This window comes from Neomonachus schauinslandi, chromosome 5 (genome assembly GCF_002201575.2).
Source record: "Neomonachus schauinslandi chromosome 5, ASM220157v2, whole genome shotgun sequence".
NCBI classification, from domain to species: domain Eukaryota; kingdom Metazoa; phylum Chordata; class Mammalia; order Carnivora; family Phocidae; genus Neomonachus; species Neomonachus schauinslandi.
The window spans coordinates 22,572,335-22,594,440 of NC_058407.1; the positions used below are offsets into that span (position 1 = coordinate 22,572,335).

General features: G+C 41.5%; 1 protein-coding gene across 13 annotated transcripts in view; it reads left to right on the forward strand.

Moving 5' to 3' along the window:
• ANKS1B (ankyrin repeat and sterile alpha motif domain containing 1B) overlaps positions 1–22,106 on the forward strand; it is a 1,116,839-nt gene that overhangs the window by 1,022,812 nt on the left and 71,921 nt on the right. For 7 of the 13 annotated variants that reach the window (XM_021687341.2, XM_021687343.2, XM_021687344.2 and 4 more), the window contains 2 exons: positions 9,983–10,090; positions 12,160–12,339. The exons of 3 other annotated variants lie outside the window; for them this stretch is intronic. In XM_021687341.2, the coding sequence (XP_021543016.1) occupies positions 9,983–10,090; positions 12,160–12,339 (288 nt within the window). The remainder of the gene's footprint in view (positions 1–9,982; positions 10,091–12,159; positions 12,340–22,106) is intronic. 3 more of the 13 variants (XM_021687349.2, XM_021687350.2, XM_021687351.2) reach the window with 1 other exon arrangement.

The window sequence follows — 22,106 nt, forward strand, 5'->3', positions numbered from 1 at the left end:
AGCCAGGCTAAGTAAAATCCATGGATGCACTTTTTAAACCTTCATTTTAGCTAGTTTTAGGTAGATTTTTTTACCTCCTCCCACACCAAATTCTTTTATCAGAACTACTGACAAGAAACAGAATTGACTGGCTTGAATTCATTGCATCTTTCACTATTCTACCCACTGATGGAGGGTGTTATGTCATTAAAGTAGCTACACAGCAGTTCGAAGGAGGCAGCAAAAGAGCAGAAAAGAAGACCATTTATAATCCAAAAAATGAATAACCTTCACTTACCTAGGATTGTCTCTTGAGGTGCAATTTGTCAAAACCTCTTTTTACAAATATGTATAGTCATGTATTTTACATATTTAGTTTAACGTATAATATGCAGGCATCTGTTAATAGTGAATTTTGTTAAATATAATATCATTACAATACTGAGACCATGGGTCATACAATATTATAGATGATAAGTTTTACGATCTCAAAAATGGAACGAAAATCAGTTGAAAAATACCCTCAGTAGGGCGCCTGGGTGGCTCAGTTGGTTAAGCGACTGCCTTCGGCTCAGGTCATGATCCTGGAGTCCCGGGATCGAGTCCCGCATCGGGCTCCCTGCTCAGCAGGGAGTCTGCTTCTCCCTCTGACCCTCCTCCCTCTCATGCTCTCTGTCTCTCATTCTCTCTGTCTCAAATAAATAAATAAAATCTTTAAAGAAAAAAAAAAATACCCTCAATAGCCATAAATTTCCCTCATAGTTAGCAAAATATGAGCCAGACTGTGGCCTCTCTACTTCTTAAGATGCAGAGCATTTTTATGTATTAATAATACTGCAAAGAGATTTGCAGTTTTCAAATGCTTTTAGCTCACGATCACATCTCCAAGAATAACTTCAGATGTGGGATATAGCACGTATTTCCCATTTTCTTTTGCAACGAATTTTTCCCTCAGTAATCCCAACGATTGGGTTATTGAGCAATGCAAACCAGATTTCTCCTATGAAAACCTAATTTGCAGCAAGCTGTACTTAAAAGTAACTTACAGGGAAATCAGTTAGGAACTGATTGGTTGGTTGGTTTGTTTGTTTTTTTAATCTTCTGGAGCAATGTTTATGTGAAAATATAATCAGAAAATTAGTACCTTCATCAAGAGGTAATTCAGAGAGCTTTACAAATAAACCTAAGATTCTCATTGATTACAAAAGAAGGCTTTCTACCTCCAGAACCCTTCAATGCTCAGAGGCAATTATACCATTAAGGTCTCTCTTTCCATGCAAAGATTATCTCATTTCCTCATAATTAGCATTTCCTGTTTTTTGAGACAGACTGTATTCAGAAAACGTACGTTTCCCCCACGCCCCCTTCACTCTCTCTGTCCTTTGCGCTCTCTGGGGCTCTATAACTTGGAACCTCTTTTCCTCCCCGTAGGTTGGCACAGTCGTATTTTGATGACATCTATTATACAAACAGCTATGTGCTGATTATTTAGTGGCAGTTGCTATGAAAAGTATTAGCAGAAGGACAAGAAAATCTGGAAAATCTAGTCAGAGGGATTTTTTTTTTTTTTATGAAGTGTTAGAGGTAAAGCAAAGGAGTTCCAGATGATAGGAAGTAAGTCAGATTTCCATCACTCGTGGCAAGACTGTGTAAAGGAATTAGGTGCTAAAGCTCAGAAAGAATAGAAAATGAGAGTAGAAAGGAAAAAGCAATAGGACACGGATATTCTCTTCTTTTCCTCTTTGTCTTTCAGAGATGGCTCCCCTACTTCATTGTCTATGGCAAAAGGGATCAGATTTGAGATTTTAGGGACACCCCGCTAAGAGGTACTTGTGTGCTAGGTGCTCTGAGGGACTCCAGGATCCAGTGATGCCGCATCTGACTTTGAACGGTTAAGACACAGACATGTAAAAAGGGCTAGCAGCACAAGCCAGGATATACCCAGTGTCAGCAGCCTGCAAATACTAGAGCAAATCAGAGAGAGAGGTTGCAGTAATCCAAGGGGAGCAAGGAAAGCTTCAGGTGGATCTTGACTTCATCCTTGCAAGATTCTAATGAAAAGGAGAGCATGATATTCATAACCGTATTCATAGAATATGCGGAAGTGTTATATTTAAGCTAAAGAAATGTACATGGCACAGCTGGGGACCTGGAGGAGATGTGGCTGGAGTTAAAGAAATTTTAGATTAACAACAGAGAGGGCTGGGGAAGTGAAAGGTATGGTTCTTGATCTAAAATCTACCAAGATATATCTATAATAACACACTTAAATAACAAAGATAATACTAAAAATTCTGCTGATAGGTTTATTCAAGAATAGGGTAAAAAAAAGTTTTAAGTTTCTGTTATACTTAAAGGAGAAATCATGCCTTGGGTCAGTGGTTTATGATTTCTGAAACTTCCTAGTCATTCCCATTCAATCCACAGAAATCCCTTTTAGTCTTGGCATGCTGTATAGACACATATATTTAGATAGATGGATGCGTGATAGATATGTAGGTAGATGGGTGAAGGAAGGGATGGAAGGATGGATGGGTACATGGATACATACACATACAGATAACAAACAGGAAGATATACACACCCATTTTTAAAATATTTTTTCCATCTACCAGATTGAGAGCCCTAGAGGAGTGAATATTTTTTCTTCTTTGTGGCTCACAAATTGTGTAACATGGTCGTTACATGTGAAAGACATCCAATAAATGCTTGTTGCATAAGATTATTATTGTCCCTTTAATCTCACTCAACTTTAATATCAACTCAAAGATGTTAAAGATCACCTAGCTGGAAGAAGAATCAGGGGAAGAACAAAATGTCATGATGTTCTGCTTCGGAGCTCCTTCTATCCACCATATTATAGCAGACATGGATTATCACAGCCCAAGAAATAGGTGAGAAAATGTCACAGTCAAAAATCAAATGCAAGTTCAAACGAGGATTTCTGGTATTGTGGGAGTTGAAATTGGATGACACACAGGCACTTTTGCCTCGATCCTTTCAGGTGGAAAGTGTTTAGAAATTTTTACTGGGGAAGGTGGGGGGGTGGGAACTTTTCACATTTAATTGCAATTTTAGTTCTGCAGATGAGAACAAAGCAGGTAAACTTCCGCCTCAACTTCCATTCCGGGCATTGACGAACACCAGAATTCCTCGCAACACTTGCAGTTTTGTTAGGAGAGGCCACTCTGAAGCCAGATGCGCGCTCTGGTCTTGCTTAGTTGGAAAACATCTAGAAAAGGAAAAGGGGCATTATCTACCCTGTTAAAAGAGAAGGAGGGTTCCAAATGTAGGATAAAGCTGTTTCGCCCTAAATGCCATTTCAATAAAAAAAATAATCCCCCTCTAAATAAAAAACTAGAAATAAAAAGGAGGCAGTCCTCTGGCGGTGCTAAGATGAGTCGCTCGTGTGCTCCGAGTTGCTGCATGTGTAATCCCCGGAGCATGCAGCTACATGTGTTAGTTCATGTCTGTCAGTGAAATCTGAACTCCAAACTATAACAAATGCAAAATGTGACACCGAAGAACATTATGTGGATTTGTGATTTTCCCTGGAGGACTTGGTCCAGCCGGCAATAAATGGATTGAGATTTTGTGCGGAACGTGGAGGCAGACCGTCGCTACATGACTTTTCTTCGTGACTCATGCGCATTGTCGCCGTTTTCTTCGGTGTTTTTTATATTGTGTCTATGCAAACATGGCAATGAAAATGGAAATGGTAGGATGATAGTTTTGTTTTGTTTTGTTTTTTAGTACATGGAATGTTTGCTATCCAGAGAAGAAGCACAATCTAAATTTCCAACAAGGAGAATGGTTAATAAATTATACCATGCTTCTCTAAAGCAATAACCTGGTAATATGGAGTTACTTAAAATGTCTACTGAGAGTTGGATATGTAGGAAAGTTTTTTAGCGTTAATATTGAGTGAAAAAATGAAGGTGAAAATGGTACTTATGTTATGGCCATAAAATATAATCATGGGGACAAAATGAAAAGGAAGTATATCTATATGTTCATAGCCTATGGAGAACTTGTTCCCTTATTCAGTTTTCTGTATTTTCTGTCTTTACAGTGGGAAAGCAGTATTTTAATTATAATCAGAACGTTGTTTAATTTTTTTATGAGACTTTTTTAAAAATTTATTATTGTTATGTTAATCACCATACATTACATCATTAGTTTTTGCTGTAGTGTTCCATGATTCATTGTTTGTGCATAACACCCAGTGCTCCATGCAGAACGTGCCCTCTTTAATACCCATCACCAGGCTAACCCATCCTCCCACCCCCCTCCCCTCTAGAACCCTCAGTTTGTTTTTCAGAGTCCATCGTCTCTCATGGTTCGTCTCCCCCTCCGATTTCCCCCCCTTGATTCCTCCCCTCCTGCTATCTTCTTTTTTTTTTTTTAACATATAATGTATTATTTGTTTCAGAGGTACAGATCTGTGATTCAACAGTCTTGCACAATTCACAGCGCTCACCATAGCACGTACCCTCCCCAGTGTCTATCACCCAGCCACCCCATCCCTCCCACACCAGCCCCAGAACATTGTTTAATTTTTAAAAGCAGAGAAAGAAAAAACATGTTTCATTTACATCACGTTAAATTCACATCCAATTTATATCGTATTAAATTTAAAAAGAAGAAAAGAGAAGTGTCAGTGTGCTGACTCTCACAGGCGCTGTGACATAGATTCTGATGTGAGCCTGTTCAGTGTGAGGGTAAAGTCATGCTGTTGTCTAGCAGAATTCCTACAGCTAGACCTAGAAACGTAAAAGACGTAACATTACAGCATTGTCACTGCGCACAGTTATTCTATTGCCGGGATTTGCCACGGGGTTTCTGAAGATGTCCTGTGTAATTGATGATACCGGAGAAAGCTCCTAGAGGCGGCTACTACTCTGATGAATGGATGCCAATATGAGGCAGGTCCGTGTTGGTTCAACAATACTCCTTGCCTTTGGCCCACATTTCTCATGATAGTTGTAATAAAAACCATTAAGAAAACATGCAGTCACTTTTATTCCTTATCTGTTAGAATTCAGCAGCTGGAACCACATTCTTATGCTCGTGTGTATGATAATTTTTTCTTAGTTAATGGTTTGACTGTGTAGTTATTCATGTCCAGTTTCTCTGAGTTTCCTCTGTGTATTGCCAAATAATCCGTGGCAGAAACTCAATATTGGCTTTTGAATTGAACTGAATTGGCTCAATACCTTAGAATAACTAAATCCCCACTATATTACCAGTACTTTACCCCATTGTCCCCATTGGGTTCCTTTGACAAGCAGTTCACTTACACCCGAGCAGTAATGAAAACCATACAGAAATCTTCTCTACCACAGTAATCATTGCTCTGGCTTTTTGAAAACCAAAGGTTGGCAAACTGACTGGTCATCAATTATGGTGCCTGGGGTGATAGGATTCCATTACTACCCTGTCTGCTTACAACGATGATCGGATATTAAGTTGTTCTCATGCAAGGCAGACCCAATTGCCTTGGGACTTGACTTTTCCATAATGACTATCTTTGGAATAGTCTCTCTGTTATTGTCTTGCCAATCAGATCTCTTATTGTCAACTTGGGAGATTTGTAGTCAAATGTCACCCTCCCTAGCACTCTAATCCTAGCCAACTTGGATCGAATCTTGGGTTGATGAAGACTTCCTGTCCTTTGTCTGTGTCTGCATTTCACAAGGAATTCTGTAAGGTACCCACCTGAGCTCTTTTGGCCTGGAGCTTTAACATTTCTATGAGCCTAGTCCAGGACTGAAGCTATATTATTTTAATGGTTTCAGATGATCAAAACCCGATATTAAATGCTTTCAACATGGTGATTCAAAATAAAAAAAAAGGCACCATTTTAAGAAGCTCATAACATGGGACCAGTAGCGTAGCTAAGGCCAAATGGTGTAGAGGCTGATGGCAAGAAGAGCGTGGTGAGTGGTAAAGAGCAGGTTAAGAGTCAGGGACACATCCCAGCCATCCTCCTGTTAGCTGTGTGATCTCAGTGTTTCTGTCTCAGGTTGTATCTCTAGACTAAGAATGATAATATTATTGGAAGGAGTAAATGAGATATTTGCACATATGTAATGCACTTGGCACAGTTTCTAGCACAACTAGAACATAGCAAATGTTCAGTAAATGGTAATCATCGCTATCTTCAGTAATATGGGATCATTTCTAATAAATAAGGAGTTACTCAGATGTTTTTGACATGAATCATCACTGTGTTAATTTGTTCATTCTGTGTATCTGTCTGTTTACCGGATGTAGTTTTGAATGTAGGTGAGGTCTGGAGCCGAAGGCCAAGAAAGAATTCATGAGACGTCTTTGGTGCAAAAAGGTGGTTTTATTAAAGCACAGAGCATGGGGACAGGACCCATGGGCAGGAAAAACTGCCCTGGGGTCATGAGGAGCGGCCCCCTAGATACTTTCAAGTTGGGAGGGGGTTAGGGATGGTGTAAGCCTCCCAGGTATTTTGGAAACAAGGTTTCCAGGATCCTGAGGGGGCTAGCAATTGTTGGGAAAGGTCATTTATTATTGTTTAGCAAACCCTCAGTCATGAGACCCTTCAGATGTCTATCGGTGGGTCATATGCTTGGAGGATGATTGCCAAGACGTATCTGGGGGGTAGAGATAAAGGAAGTTTCCAAAGGAATATGTTAGACTTATAGGATCCTGGGGGTGGGCTGAGATTGCCTTTTGCCCTTAGCAAAGTATTAACATCGAGGCAGCTGAGTCCCTAGAGGAAGGTCACTCTGCCTGTTCCGAGGACTTGTCAGTGGGCTGTAGGTAGTAAGGAAATGTAATAATTTTTCTTTTTGTTTTCATACCCTCTTCCAGGTAGTTCTGTGAAAGAGGAAGCAGTGGAGCTGCAGTGTAGAGGAGTGCCTCAGCTTACCTCCTAGTGGGGATTAAATAGTATGCATGGGAGAATAGCATACATTCTTTTAGATTAGGTCCTAGTATTAAACTAATAGCTAGAAACCAGACCCATTCCTACCAGTACGTGTCACTTCAGTGGGAGTTTTTCCAAGGTTAGCCAAATCTCTGCCTGCAAAACACCAGCGGACTTGTGTGACGTGATTAACTTTCTGAAAATCACCAAGTCCCTGTCTTTGTGGGTCAGGATTTCTGTGCATCCTTAGAGTCCAGCCCACCGTGCAGGTCGCATGTCCTCTGTGCCAGGCCCTGTGCTGGTTATTCTCACAGTTTCACTCTTCATCTTCCCAACAACGCTGGGATTCCCAAAAGCATTAACTTCCTCACTTTATAGGTGCGAAAACTGAGATCAGAAGAGTCAGGTCACGTGCCCCAAATGGAGTTGTTGGAGAGTAATTATTGGAGAAGCAGCAGCGGGGGGGTTACTCCAGCTCCTTCTTACCACAGTTATGTGTTATTTTGTGTCAGTTATTTGTCAGAATAATTTTGAATGTCCTTATTAGTATAAAAACATTTCTTAGCAAGACCCAGGGGCCCAAGGTAGCAGCGTGAGCATCAGGGCCAATTAGCTACTGGGAGTAAGACAGTGGGGATTTTACGTGAGGAATTTATATTTGATAGAAGCCTTTTGGCAAAGTAATTGAGAATACGAATAAAAGGGAACGAGAAAATGTAGTGTTTTTTAGACTTGCAAATACATTTGAAAAGGTTAATGTTGTGTTTTTCTGAAATGGAGGAATTCTTCGATCTTGAGGTTCTTTTAAAAAAAAATAAACAATGCAAAAATATCAGGGCATCTCTCTGGATTGTCTAAACAGTGTGATGGGCACTGCAAGTCATCGGCACTGCGACCACACTTACTTTAGCATATTTATAAATCATCTGAGGAGTATATGGTGAAGTTCCAGATTTGTGAAAACCACTAAACTCCAGGTAGTGAAATACCAAGCCAGCTAATATAAATGCAGAAAGACAACACAGGGTTACGCAAGTAGGCCAAATTCTGGACAGCAGATGGGCTTCTACATGGACAGCTGTAGGGCAAGGAATTTAGGGAGAAGTAATACAAACCATCCTTCCAAGATTAAAGGGCTTTGAACTTCAGCTATAACGAAGTCAGTGTATATTTTTGTCCCTAGTTATGCCTACTGCAGCTAAAAGGCCAGCCAGAAATCAGGAGTGCTTGGAAAGGGACATTTAAAGGGGGCCATTAAAAGCAAAAAATAGTATCTGGCTGAAATGTGAAGCCATGGATCGCTTATACCTGGAATGTTGTGAGTCTTTTGTTCCACAAGCCTTAAGCAGCTCTGACAGGGCAGGAGAAGGTGCAGAGATGGACTCGGATGAACTGTGGGGAAGAAGAGCTGTTTTATGGAGGCCAACTGCAAAGATCAGGGGGAAGGTTCACAAAATCATAGGGATACGGTACATGTGGATGCTCACCTTGATTAACAGTTGCCATCCCCATCATCGGTAGACATGGGTCAGAGAGTAGATATGAAAGGAATAGAGCATACTGCTGGTTTAAAATCTGAATCAGTTTAGGCAGAAAGGCCAATAGGCTAACTGACAAATAGGCACATAAAAATTCAAGGTAGCATGGGATGAATGCCAAAGAAATGCCTACCTCTCCCCTTTAAAACTCGAGAAGAGAGATTTTTTTTTTTAGATCACTTACACTAGGGGTAGTATACTTTAGGAACTAGTAACCCAAATAGTCCCAGTTCTGTCCTAAAACTGCAGATTGGCAGAGAAGAGGTAAATGCATTTCTTACGAATGGATTTATAATACCCTGTTTTAAAAAGTCAGTAATATTTGGAGATGTGCCCACACTTTGCAGTTTACCTTGGAATAAAACAAGTTTTGGAATCCAGCAAACCTGTTTCAAATCCCAAAGCCACCGTGTACTGGCCCTTAGATAGGTTACTTAACCACTCTGAACTTTAGTCTCCTCTTCTGGAAAGCAAGAAGAACCCCTTCCTGAGAAGGATTTTGGGATGGTGAAAGGGGTAGCATTTGTAAAGCTCCAGGAGGGGATGGGGACTGAGGCTGTCTGCAAGTCTTGGTTCCCTTTGTCATCTCTTCCACAGTGTGCCCTTTGCAGCACCATCAGACTCTGGGGCGCCTCTGAGTCTTCCCCCAGGTGGGCAGTGCTTGATTCTCACCCTACTCTGCAACTTCCATCGACATTAACATTCATTGTGTCATATTCATTGAGCCCCTATTATTTCAAGCATTGCTTCAGGCATTTGGGAAATCATACTGATAAAGATAGACCAGGGCCCTGCTTGCAGGAAGTTTACCTGGGGGAGATGGGGTACACACACACACACACACACACACACACACACTCTGAACCTCTATAAACAAAGTCATTTCCGAGAATGTTAAAAAGAGGATCATAGGGTAGAGTGGGACAGGGGTTGAGGACATGGTTCTTTTAATGAGAGGAGGGAAAAGGCTTTTGTGAGGAGACAACACTTGAGCTCCAGAGAGATGAGAAGGTGTCATCTGAAAATCTTGAGATGAGCGTTCCAGGTAGTTGGACAAAAGGGATAGAGGTCCCAAGGTAAGAATGAGTACGGAATGTTCAAGGAGCCGAGAAAACCAGTGTGAGGCAGAGGGCAACCAGCCCTATTGGGCTTTGGAGCCAGGTCAGGACTCAGATTTTATTTTAAGAGCAATAGAGGGGCACCTGGCTGGCTCGGTCGGTTAAGCATCTGCCTTCAGCTCAGATCATGATCCCGGGGTCCTGGGATCGAGTCTCCTTACCCTTTAGAAAGCGCTGTGGTTGCTGAGCGGAGAACTGGACTCTAGGGCAGCTCGAGCGAAAGGAGCAGTGTCCCTGCTCTCGTTTCCTGCCCCCAGGCCATTGCCACCCTGGCCTCTGCCCATGCCATTCCCATCATTCCAGACTCAAGGGCCCACTCTGACTTCACACCGCACCTCTCAGGGGGCAGAGGTAACAGCGCACAGCCCTTCACTCTTTCCTCTTTTAAGACATGTAAAATATTTTTTCTCAAACGAAATATTTAACCCAAATATATGTCGTTTCAGGTTTTAAAAATCAATTTGATTGGCCACAGGAAACGTATTTTGGCATCTCTGGGAGACAGGCTGCACGACGATCCACCCCAGAAACCCCCTCGGTCCATCACCCTCAGGGTAAGTGCCCAGCTTGTTCGTTTTGTTCTCCACTCTTATCCTCAAAAATTATCTTGTGTAATAAAATAAAATGACTGAAGCAACGGATCGGGAAGTTCAGGCTGTTTTCCATGTAGCTTACCTTATTTGTATAAAAAACAATCTCACTTTTGATTGTATTTTGTAAGATGGGACTTCTTTTTTCTCAATTGGTTAAATATCTATTTTTGAGATTTTTAGATGTACGTCTGACAAACCACCACCTTTAAAGAACCGCTCCCTCTCCTCCCTTCCCACACTCCCATCTGCACCAAGTGAGAGGAAATGAGTTTTCTGTCAAACTCCTCAAACCCACAGAAAAGAAATCAATCGAGGAAGGAAGGATCAATTTAAAGTTCATCTTAGGGTCTCCTGGTTTTCAGGCAGTGCAAGCTTGTCAGCTTTAGCCACTTCAAAAATTAAGAATAAAGAATCTAGAGAACTTTAAGAAACTATTTCAGCTATGTTTCAGGATTATGGGGCAGAAAAACTAGAGAGAGAAACCACAGAAGGGAGAGAAAACTGAAGTGGAAGGAGAAGGAAGGCAGGAAGGAAAGAGGAGAGAGAACAAGAAAACGAGAGCTGATCGCCAGCAAGATAGCTGAGGGAAGGGGCCGCCAGTAGGCATGGGTATTCTGTGAGGCCTATTGGAACTTTTCAAAAACTCTGGATCTCCACGGCCGCTTGGAGAGTTCCATCTCTGTTCTCTTCAGTTAGTCCCGCACTTGCTTCTCATTCTTTTTCTGCACGTGTCAGCAAAGGTGGGGACAGCAAACAGTGCACAGGGGCCCGGCACTTAGGCGGAAGCCCCAGCCGTGAAATGCCGTAGAAGGCCTCATCAGTGAGCTCCAGCAAACAGCCTCCCGGCTTTACCGCCAGCACAGCGGAGGGCCGGGCAGAGAGGGGCTGTTAAGATTTTGAGTCTGATTCCGTTTTTAAAGGAGAAGAAGATGTACAAGGATGTCAGGGAATGCAGGGGATGTGGCTGGAGGAGGGAACCAGGAGGAACATACTGGGCGAATTGGGACACACTGGGACATTTGGAGACTAGTTGGGGGCTTTAGGAGCAATGCAAGTAGAAATAGGACCTACTTTTCTTTCTAGTAAGGGAAGCCTCAAATAAGTCAGGAGGGAAATAAGGCTAGAAAGGGATTATGTCTCACCTTCATTTCGCTGCACGAAAGGAGGGAAAGATGTCAGTGCCATCAGCGCAAACATCCTAAAATGCCTCTTTAAACAAGCAACTCCTCCTACTTATGCTGCTCTCTTTCCTTCCCCTCCTGAACCTCTCCCTCTGTTTCCCTGGAAGAGATTTAGGAGAACAACAAACAGATCAAAGACAGAGGTTTCCCCAGAAAGAGTGCAGCATCTTAATCTGTCAAAGGAGGCCCAGAACATCTGGGGGAGAAGTGGCCTGGAGACCCAGCACAATCCAACCCTCCTCTGACTTGCAGACACTGGAGCCCAGCCTTCTGCCGCCCCTTGTCTTCCTTCCGACCAGTTTCCCTCAGCTTGAGTCATCTTTGCCGTTGACACGCATCCTCTGTCATTATATGCATTGCTCTGCAGTCCGCGTGTGACATGCTGTGTCTCCATGCTGTGTCCTCTTCCCTGCCCCATTGCCACATCACCTTTTGATGGCGAATCAAGACCCATTAGGTCCCACCGGGGCTCTCTGTTCATGTGTCTATCACAGTGAGGACACTCCGTCCACATGAAAACGTACTTCCTTCCTGCGTCCACACACGGCGGTAACATCAGGGGTGCCCGACCTATGTCTGTCTCGCTCCTGAACTCCTCCGTAGCACTGGGTGCGAGAAAACAGAGCCTGATTGAGTATCCTTGAAGCTTTTGACCTGAAATACTTAGGGGGAAAAGTGTTGCCTAGATCACGCCATCAATAAAATGGCGGGACGTCATCCATTCCTTGGCAGTTGATTCAGAAATGACTCCCCCACCCCCGCAATTTGTCTTGTCAGTATTTCACAATTGTGAAAGCAAAGGTTAGCCACAAGAACATGGTATTTATTTCATGATGTATTTCCATTCAGGATCCCAGTGGTAATCACACTCCTCCTCAGTTGTCTCCATCACTTAGCCAAAGCACTTACACCACTGGTGGCTCCCTAGACGTTCCTCACATTATCATGCAGGGCGATGCAAGGAGGAGAAGAAATGAAAACTACTTTGATGATATTCCCCGATCAAAACTGGAGAGGCAGATGGCCCAGGTAAGGTGTTAAAAGCCTCTGTGATGTTTTTGCCTTTCCCCCATATCAAGTAATGCATTCTGATATTGAACACTAGCTCACAGTGAGCGGATGCCTGTTGTCCACCCAACTGGGATTTTACCATTTTACGCTCTGGCTTTCATTCCCTACTCAACTTGAACCAGACCGAAACAGACCTTCCCGGGAATGGAATGTATACACAGATCCTTGTTATCCATTCTTACGGGAGAAATTGTCTGATCTCGTTGCACCCAGAAAGTCTTTGGGCCACAGGGAGTCATACCACGTACGAATCGACTCAAAATGAAAATGAAAAATAAAAGTCTGGGTTATAAAATGTAAATCGGTTAGATGACAGAGCAGAAGTCGGAGGGAAATATTAGTGCCTCGTGATGTTGTTAACTTCCTTCCAAGTTAACATACTTGTACAGAATTGCGTCGTCTCATATTGTCACCTTGAGGAGTTGAAGGTGATGATGCTGCCTGACACAAAGAACTGAAAAAAGAAACCTTTCCTGTTCAGAGCTTTCCATGGTTTTGGTAGAGATGTCCTTGTCTAGCCTGCCCTCAGACTGCTGCTCAGAAACCTGAGTCAGCCATGACCAAACGGCCGAGCTGTTCCTAACATCCATTCAGAGGGACAGCTAGCTCTAGAGTTTCTCTGAGAATTCAAGATTTGGATTTGTTCACAAGGACTGGCAGAATCAACTCTTTCATCCTCCTCCTAGGTTCCTACTGGTGTGTTAAGAGGCTTCTCTCTGCCTCCCACACCTAGGATGAGAATCTTAAGGTGAAAATTCAACTGTAATTGCTTTGCTTTGCTTGTTAAATATTTTTCTGACCTGTTTGGTGAGATTCTGTTTTGAAAAGCCTTTGGTAAACATTCTGTGCTGCCACTCATGAAAGAAAAATGTGAAGAGAATGTTCTGGAAACCATGGATATTCTGCCTGCAAATGCCCTGGAGAGAGAGGGTCTGGTATACTGCAACTCCTTTCAGCTCTCTCAGTATTGAATTGTTCTCTGGGTTCTTTGAGCAGGGAATGGCAATGTTAGGATTACGGACAATCTTATATTGAAGAGAGATGAAAATGTACGAGATACAAGAAATGAGTAATTTTCCCTTTCTCTCTTGTTAAGTATTAGCTTTTAATCCTTATTTCTGTTTTCACTGATGTTCTTTTAAAGAACAGCTTTTCCCCCAAGCTGTTCAGGTATTTCCTGCTCCTTGTTAGTATTTGTGGATCACATATCTGGTTAAATTTCTCTAATGACAGCATTTCAGAGACATGGTTTGTTTTAACTTTGAGCCATGCCGTCTTTATGTATGAGTACAAACTGGGTCTTTTCTGAACCTTTCCCTTCCCTGGGTAAAGGAGGCTCCTTCGCTAAAGACCATTAGCTACTAGTGACTCTCCCACCTTCAAAAGCAGAATCACCTATCTGAGATCCTCATGTAATCTATGAAATTTCTGCACGTAGTACAGTTTTTTCAAAGAGGAAATGAATTCCTCCTCTGCCTGCATGTGAACACTCACGGGTAACCTAGCAAGATTGCCTCCTTACCTTCTCTTCTTCATGAGATTCATAAGCTAGGGCCAGTATTGAATAGCCCAGATGTTTTTCCTGTCACTCCAGTCAGAAGGCATCCCTTTGAGGAATGGTCTCACCCTCGAGAAAGTTGAGTGAACTTGTATCTGGCCAGGTGAGAAAGGTCCAGAAGCAGAAAGGGGCTGAGATAAGCGGGTGGATGGATGTGGTGAGCCACGGAGGGTCTGTGTGGACATGCTGCTTTTCCTCACGGGTATGCTTGCTGTGATCGAATGACTGGCGTGGACATAGGCCACCATCGGCAGCCAGGAGCATATCAGACCTTTCTGAAATCCTGCCGCTCAATACAGCACTTTGGCTGCAGAGAAAATAGGAGATGGCACTGCAGGAATCTGACCAATAAGAAAAAAGGATTCTGGGATCACAACTCTTTCGGTTGTGTTAATTGCAGTTTTTTATTTGTTTCTCTTGAGAATGTTTCCTAGTCTAGAAATGCCAAAAATTGTGGAGAAATGAATTTGTACCTTTTAAAAATAGTTTCAAAACTTTAACCTGTCAAAATACCAAATACTCAGTGATTTTGTTGTTGAACAGTTTTATTTAAGTGCTTTTCTACCACTCAGCCACTCAACTGATGCTTTTTCTTATCCTTCCTTTTCTGGTCATTTGCTATATGGTTTTTTAAATCCATTTGCTTTTTTAACAACCTGTCATATCCACTCTAGACCACATTCTTCCCTGAGGTTATGTGCTTAGCCAATAAAATTGAGTCTTCCTAAAGACTTGAACTAGAAATTAAAATTTCAGTAAGCAAGCAGCTAGTTATACCTCCCTCTAACCAGGAGCTCGGTCCCTGAAGTTCCTTCCCAGAGACTTTCTCCCAAGAGGCTTACGTAGCGTCGATAAGGCTTTCCTAGCCCATCTGTTTCCCCCCAAATGATAGAAGTCCATTTTCAGGCTTTCTTACTTAAAGGAAAGGAAAATGCAATTAATAGAAAATCACCAGGCCAGATCCATGTTCTCAGAAACCCCTCTACTTCAAGTAGCAGAGTGATCTGGAATTCTAGTCATAGGCCAGAAACCTTAAGTTCTTGGTGGTGGCAGCAATTCAGAGGAGTGTTGCCTTCTTGAGGTCTGCTCAGTAGATGTTTGGAAGTGCTTTGCTGCACTTGGAAAACCAATGCTTGAAGTTAAATTGAGATGAATTCAGTGTCCCCTCCACTATTAAATTTGTTCATTGGCAAATGATTTTCGAAAGTAACACTAGGGTGATGTTTAATTACTTGTGTTCAACTTGAACGAATATGAAAAATACCTGTCTTGGAATGCAAAAGATTTTAACTATTGTGGCTGTTGCTTGCCTTTATTCTGATATAAGCAATATTCTGGCATCAAATCATCTTAAATAAATATGTGAGAGACAGAATTGAGTTCAGTACCAAGAACATTTTTTAACTCACTGAACGAAATGATATAATCACATCTAAACAATGGGTTTCCATCATGCTGAAAACATTGCTTTTCTAAAGTTCTAAATTGGACTCATTAGCTCAGAAGCTCTGCAATGCTCCCACATTGGCATACCTCTAATAAATGAATGTTGCACTCATATTTGTATAATAACAACTTAGAGCTTTTAAATTTTCAAAGTGCTTTCACATCTGTTATCTCATTTTAGTACAAACGAACTATCCCACACAACTACTCATGTGCATATTGCACACAGCAGATGAGTTTCTCAGTCCGAGTTCTGTAGAGATGAAAAAGCAAGTGAAAATATGGAAAATAGAACAGAAGGGGGACAAATATTTCCAGTATTTAGGGCCGACTCACAATCTTTGGAAATTTTCTTGAGTGATATTTAGAAGTCAGAATACTCTTGGGTGCCTGTGTGGCTCAGTTGGTTAAGTGTCTGCCTTCAGCTCGGGTTGTGATCCCAGGGTCCTGGGATCAAGCCCCACATCGGGCTCCTTGCTCAGCGGGGAGCCTGCTTCTACCTCTGCCTCTGCCATGCGCTCTCTCTCTTTGTTTCTCATGAATAAATAAATTAAATATTAAAAAAAAGAATACTCTTAAAATGAATAATAAAGGAAAGTAATGGAGCTAATAAAGTCTAGAGACCACATTCCGCAAAGTTACAAAGAAAGGAAAAGGGTTTCCCAGTATGAAACTTATCACCACTTATAGGCCTTCATTTACAAAAAATACTTATGGAAAAATATAATGATGCTTCTATTTTCACAAAATAAAAAGGGCTCCTAAGTAGTAAGAGAAATACATATCTTTGCACAAATTTTTGCTTGATATTAATGAAGAAAATCCATCATGTAGAAGTCCGTGTGTTTGGAAGGCTCTCATCTAAATAAAAAGGTCAGTATTGGGGGGCAGTTACCTTATCTGATGCACACAAACCTGAGAAATAGACATTATCCACATTTTGAAGACAAGGAGACTGCGAAACCACATGACTTGCATGCTCGGGGTCACACAGCCAGAAAGAAGTCAAATCAGAACTTGCCTGGGGGATCATGTAAGGCACTGCAAAGGCTTTGGGTGAATTGCTCCTCAGTCAGTAGAAAGTTGATTCAGTTGGAAGTATAGTGTTTCTTGATCCAAGCAGTATTACTTAATAAGTACAAGTGATCAGTTACTTCTTTATTTGAAAGCATTTTACGTATTATATGAGTTCTACAAATGTCCGTTCTTTTGATACCGTTAAAAGAAGAGAAATGGAAACAGGGCCAGATAGAAGCCCTGTCGTGGCCAAATGCGTGCCTGGGAGTCCATGTGCTTTATCTTATCTAATCCTCACAATGGCATATCCTGTGCTCAAGCAAGCCCAGGTGGGTGAGAGGTTTGCCACCCGGCTGGCGTGTGGCAGAGCTGGGACTCACGCTCTGCCTACCTGACCATATCCTGGTTCCTCTATGGCTCTTGATACCCTGTGGTAGCTGTCTTAAATGATATAAATATTTTTACATGATATAAAACATGTTAATAACAGTTCAACAAATACAAATTTCCCCTATGCTAGGATAGATTACACTTACGTAGGCACAGCAAGCAGAATGAGAATAAAATCACTAGCAGTTTAGTGGAAACTTATTGAATCCGCTTTTTTATGTATCACCATAAAACCCTTTAATGCAAAAGTATAATGGTTATTTGTTGAGCCTTTTAGTGGAGACCCCTCTCTGCACATCTTGGCAGAGCTCTGCCCTTCACGCATGTTTGTGAAAGCTTTGCACGGAGGTATGGGGCTTACAGCGCATACAGAGACGTCCTTGGGTGTGTTTTCTGCAAACAGTGAGACACTGTTTCCTTAGCGGCTTCTTCAGTTGGAGTTCTCATTTGCTTTCTTTCTGGCTGTGCGACCGTACCAAGTCATGTGGTTTCTCTGAACTTCAGCTTTCTTTCTTTCTTTTTTTTTTTTTTTAAGATTTTATTTATTTATTTGATAGAGAGACACAGTGAGAGAGGGAACACAAGCAGGGGGAGAGGGAGAGGGAGAAACAGGCTTCCCACGGAGCAGGGAGCCCGATGATGCGGGGCTCCATCCCAGGACCCTGGGATCATGACCTGAGCCGAAGGCAGACGCTTAACGGCTGAGCAACCCAGGCGCCCTTTCAGCTTTCTTTAAAATGTGGATAAAGCCTGCCTCTGGGATTTGTGTGTACCAGATAATTTATGTGAAAGCATATTCTAAACTGTAAGTCACCGTGTTATTAATACGTAGATGATATGACTCTCAATTCAGGTATATCACCTGTCAGTCCCTAAGTCGAAGGTCCCTGGTTCATCATAGGGCCAGTCAGTGCTAAAGATATTAGAAAGGTAAGTGCTCACTCAGATGGTTTAGCATTCTAAAAGACAGTCTTTTTGTTCCAGCATTATCCATGCTTAGAATATATATGGACAGTGGAATTGGAATTTTGCTCTTTATTATTTTAGTTGCATAAATGTGAAGGCTGCCGAGAAGCATCTCTCATGATGGAGAAGGGGGTCTGTGCGGTGATCACAAAGCCAGGAGAGGCAGAGGATAGTTGGAATAGTTCTCTACAAATTCAGGCTACAAAAGTATGTAGCACTCCTTAGTCCCCATCACCTGTTTAACCCATCACCTCACCCCCTCCCCTTGCGAGGAGCACCAGGTGATGGATGGAAGTGTCGAATCACTGCATTGCACACCTGAAACTAAAATGTTAACTAACTGGAATTTAAATAAAAACTTTTTTTAAAGTATGTAGCGAAGAATATACTAATGGCATGTTATAGTATTTTAACATGGTGAGGTAAAACATTAAGTGAGAAAGAGGGATTATTTTTCCTTAAATGAAATTTAGAACTTGCTTGAAATACACAGTCCACAAAATTAGCTACAGAGGCATGGCTATCCCAAGCCATGAGGCAAATGCTTGCCGTCTTTGGGAAAGAAGGAAGATGGTAATTTATTTTTTCACACTTTCCCCGGGGAAGTCTATTGTTTCTAGAAATTCTACCCACTTCTCTGGCATTATGGGAATTTACAGAATCAGCCTTCAGAAAATAGCATGACTATGCTCAAGGGACAGCATTTTACAAAGCGATTCCCCCCCCCAAACTAACAAGTTTTCTTATTACTGTGTTAACATCAGATTTTTTTTAAATGCTCCTAGGTTTATGGCTAGCTTTTAGTTTAGATTTTTATCACCTAACCACTACTTAGAAAGGCTCAGCCTGTCCATGACTTCAAAATTTTCTTCCATGAACGTCTAAAGAGCAACTTCTAATACTTAAGCACAGACAGATAACATATAACAAAAAAAGGTTAAGAATAAACTCAGAAAGCTCTTCCATCAGAAACTTCCAATTTGACAGCTTGTCGGGTTGACAGGCTGACACGCCAGCTTCAGAGATAACTTGGGATGTTGATGGTATCTGTGCCCTGTGTCAAGCCAAGAACTCTGGACCACCAGCCATCGATTCCCAAAAGCATCACACCAAGCAGAAGTGGAAAACGTTGCTTTCATAATTGGAATTTAAATCTGATGTGTGTATACGTTGTTTATTAATGTGGACAGTTAATTGCCTCTTCTTAAAATATACACTGGTCACTCCCTGTGACAACTTTGGGGTGGGAAATTCCAATGTGATTAGTGTCTTTGGGAAACACTGAAGTGTCACTGTCTATCCTGTGCATCAGGTTTAAAAAAATCTATCCTGTGCATCAGGTTTAAAAAAATCACTCAGAGGGATTTGTTTTTAGATTTTGATACTCATCTTACAAGTCTGGATTATTTCATTCTCTGTCAAGTCCATCGGCGAGGCAAATTAGACGACCAGGAGTTTGTCCTGACAGATGCCAGTCAGACCTAAACACCTCCATTCATTTTGCTAGAGAAGCTTTGATGTCTCCACCTTCCCTCAGTGTCCTGGTACTTAACCAAAGTGAATGTTTCCCATTAAAAACAGACCATGGATTTTTTTTAAAAATCAGTATAAAACATCCTATTTTCAACTGAATAAATAAGAAATCTGACAATATATAAAAACCCTATTTCGGTAGAATTGACCTCCTGATACTTAGTGGTGCCTTAGGCTTGCTGACAGTGAGCAGCTTATTCACATAGAGGCACACCGGGCTATTTTTCCACTTGTTAAATCTTTGGAATGTTTCTCATTATATTCAGTCCAGTTCTTGGGTCTGCAGGTCAGAGTTTTGGCTGTTATAATCTGATCTTGATAAATTTTCAAGGGTAGGAGAATTCTCTTATTCTCCCTCTCCCTCTTCCTTTTCTTTTTCCAATGTAAAAAAAAAAAAAAATGAAGACAAGGTTTTTTTAATGTCTAGAGGAAATAGGGCTGATTATGCGGTCCTTTCTCAGTTAATTCCATTTGTAGATGACTGAAGTAATATACCAGTAGGGACTCTTCTAGATACATGCAAGTAACAAAAATCTACCTCAGGGTGTCTTTAAGTTAAAAAGGGCATGTGTTTGAATCATTTCACTGTGAAGTCCAGGTAGACCTGGGTCCGGGTACTCCTATGATGTCTTGCTCTTTGGCTCTTCATGTCTCAACTCTGCTCCCCTCTGGGTTGGCTCTTCTCCCAAACAGGCTCTCTCTATGAGGGAGTTTCAAATCCAGTTTCTATTCAACTTGAAACTACAAGAAAGATGGCTTATCTTTCCAGGAGTTCCCCCCCAAAAGTCCCAGGATTCAGTCCCATTTGTTCAGATCAGCCTGTTCGGGTTCACTTACCTGTCCAGAGCTAATTATAAAGGAGGGTGTGTGTGTGTGTGTGTGCGCGCACGCGCACGCCCGCGCATTGTTTTTTGTGAGGCACAAGTAAAGGAGTAGTTATCAAAGTATTTTACAAACTCTAAAGTTATATGTTTGGGTTGTTTTATTAGAAAGTATCATTTTGAGAAAACTTCTACAGTATGCTTTTTCAATTAACTACTGGGAATAAATGCAATGCAAAGTAAAGCTCATAATATTTAACTGTGTTTTACAAAACTATTTCTGTTTTCCAGCTCCTAAGCCCAAACTAATACCTCTCCACTGATAGGGAAACGATAGTTCTTAGGAGTTCGAATACTCCAAGGAGTTCCTATCTGTGTTATAACCCAGTTAGCATTGGAGCTCTTTGGAAAGGACTTACGGATGAAACCCCTATTTAAATACTTTTAAATACTTTATGAGTTAGCATACATCAAAATCTATCATTATATTTTACATTTAAACAAATATTTTTCTCTTACAATGAAGTGTATGTTGGCTATGTAGTAACAAGGCCTGACTCTTCCTTCATCATTTTAAAATTCCCTGTAATAAGGACTCTGTAAATACTTGTTGACCAGATTACTTTACACAAGGTTATAGGCACCACAAAGCCACAGGTTTCTAGGACCCCAGATTAGACACAAATTGGGATGGTCTCAAATCTTCTAGAAAAACTATCTGGAACAGAAGCATATCCCCTGCCCAGTAGATCTGGTAAGTTAGCTCAACACCATTATTGTCAGAGGCAGCACTGATTAATATGACTTATAGTACAACTTATAATGTATAATTAACACAACCCTCAAAGCATGGAGAATTTATGTTGCTTACCCAAGACCACACAGGTTGTAAGAAGTCGAGGCAGGGTTTGGACCCAAGCAGTCAAGCTTCCCACCCTGTGCTTTAACCATGTGTTGATACACCTGCACTGTCTCTATCCAAACGGGGTCCCGGCAGACACAACACATTCTACAAGTTCTAGAACCCCAAAAGTCTTTAGTGCAATGTTTTGAGTCCTGTGACAAACTATTAATAATATCTAACGTTTTATGAAAAGGCAAGATTAGTAGAGAATTGAAGTTTATCCATGCTACCTTGGAGAAGGTAGCATGGATAAACTTTGTCAAGAAAATCCTTTGCTCTTGACATCCATTTTCTCATTCTTTACAAATCAGGAGCAGCAAACAATTGCTTCGTGTAAACAATTATGAAATGGCGTGACCCCTTTTCTATAGGGGTCTCCAATGAGGTTTGAATGCAGCATCACAAAAATTTGCAGTAACTTTTGTTAATGACTAGAAGATTCTTCTGTGCTTCTGCTAAAGAAAAGCAGAGAATCTTAGGATGGGAAGGGCCCAGAAAATGTATCTAGTCCTGTGACTTAATGCAGCACTGCTTCTAATACATCCTTAATAGACAGCCACAAGTTTCTGCCTACCTTTGTCACTGGGAAGGTGACCCCAACTTTGTGAAGCAGTCCCATCACCGTTGGAAAAGTTCTAACTGATAGAACTGTTGCCTTATGCTGAATTGATATAAGCCTTCCTAAAACTACTACATAGTTAGTTTGGAAAACATGAAGAATAAATCTGCTCCCTTTTACTGAGAATAGTTCTTTAAGACTAAAGAGAATTTGATGCCTTCCCCTCACTCCTTGCCAATATCATTGAGAAGTGGGATGTGGACCCCACAGCATCCTCATTCCCCAGCTCTGGGCACATCTGCTTTGTTGATGCTCATGCTTAACATCAGTAACATCTTGTTAACTCCTACTGAGCTTTTCTTCATGAAAATGTCCCAGCCTTTACCAATGGCCATGGGCCATGCCTCCCTCCTCAGCCCTCAGCCTTGGTGTGTGTGTGTGTGTGTGTGTGTGTTTAACCTTAATGCAGGGTTTTACATTTACATTATTCCTTTCCAGCTTTCCAGCAAAAACAGTTTTATCAAGTTGTTT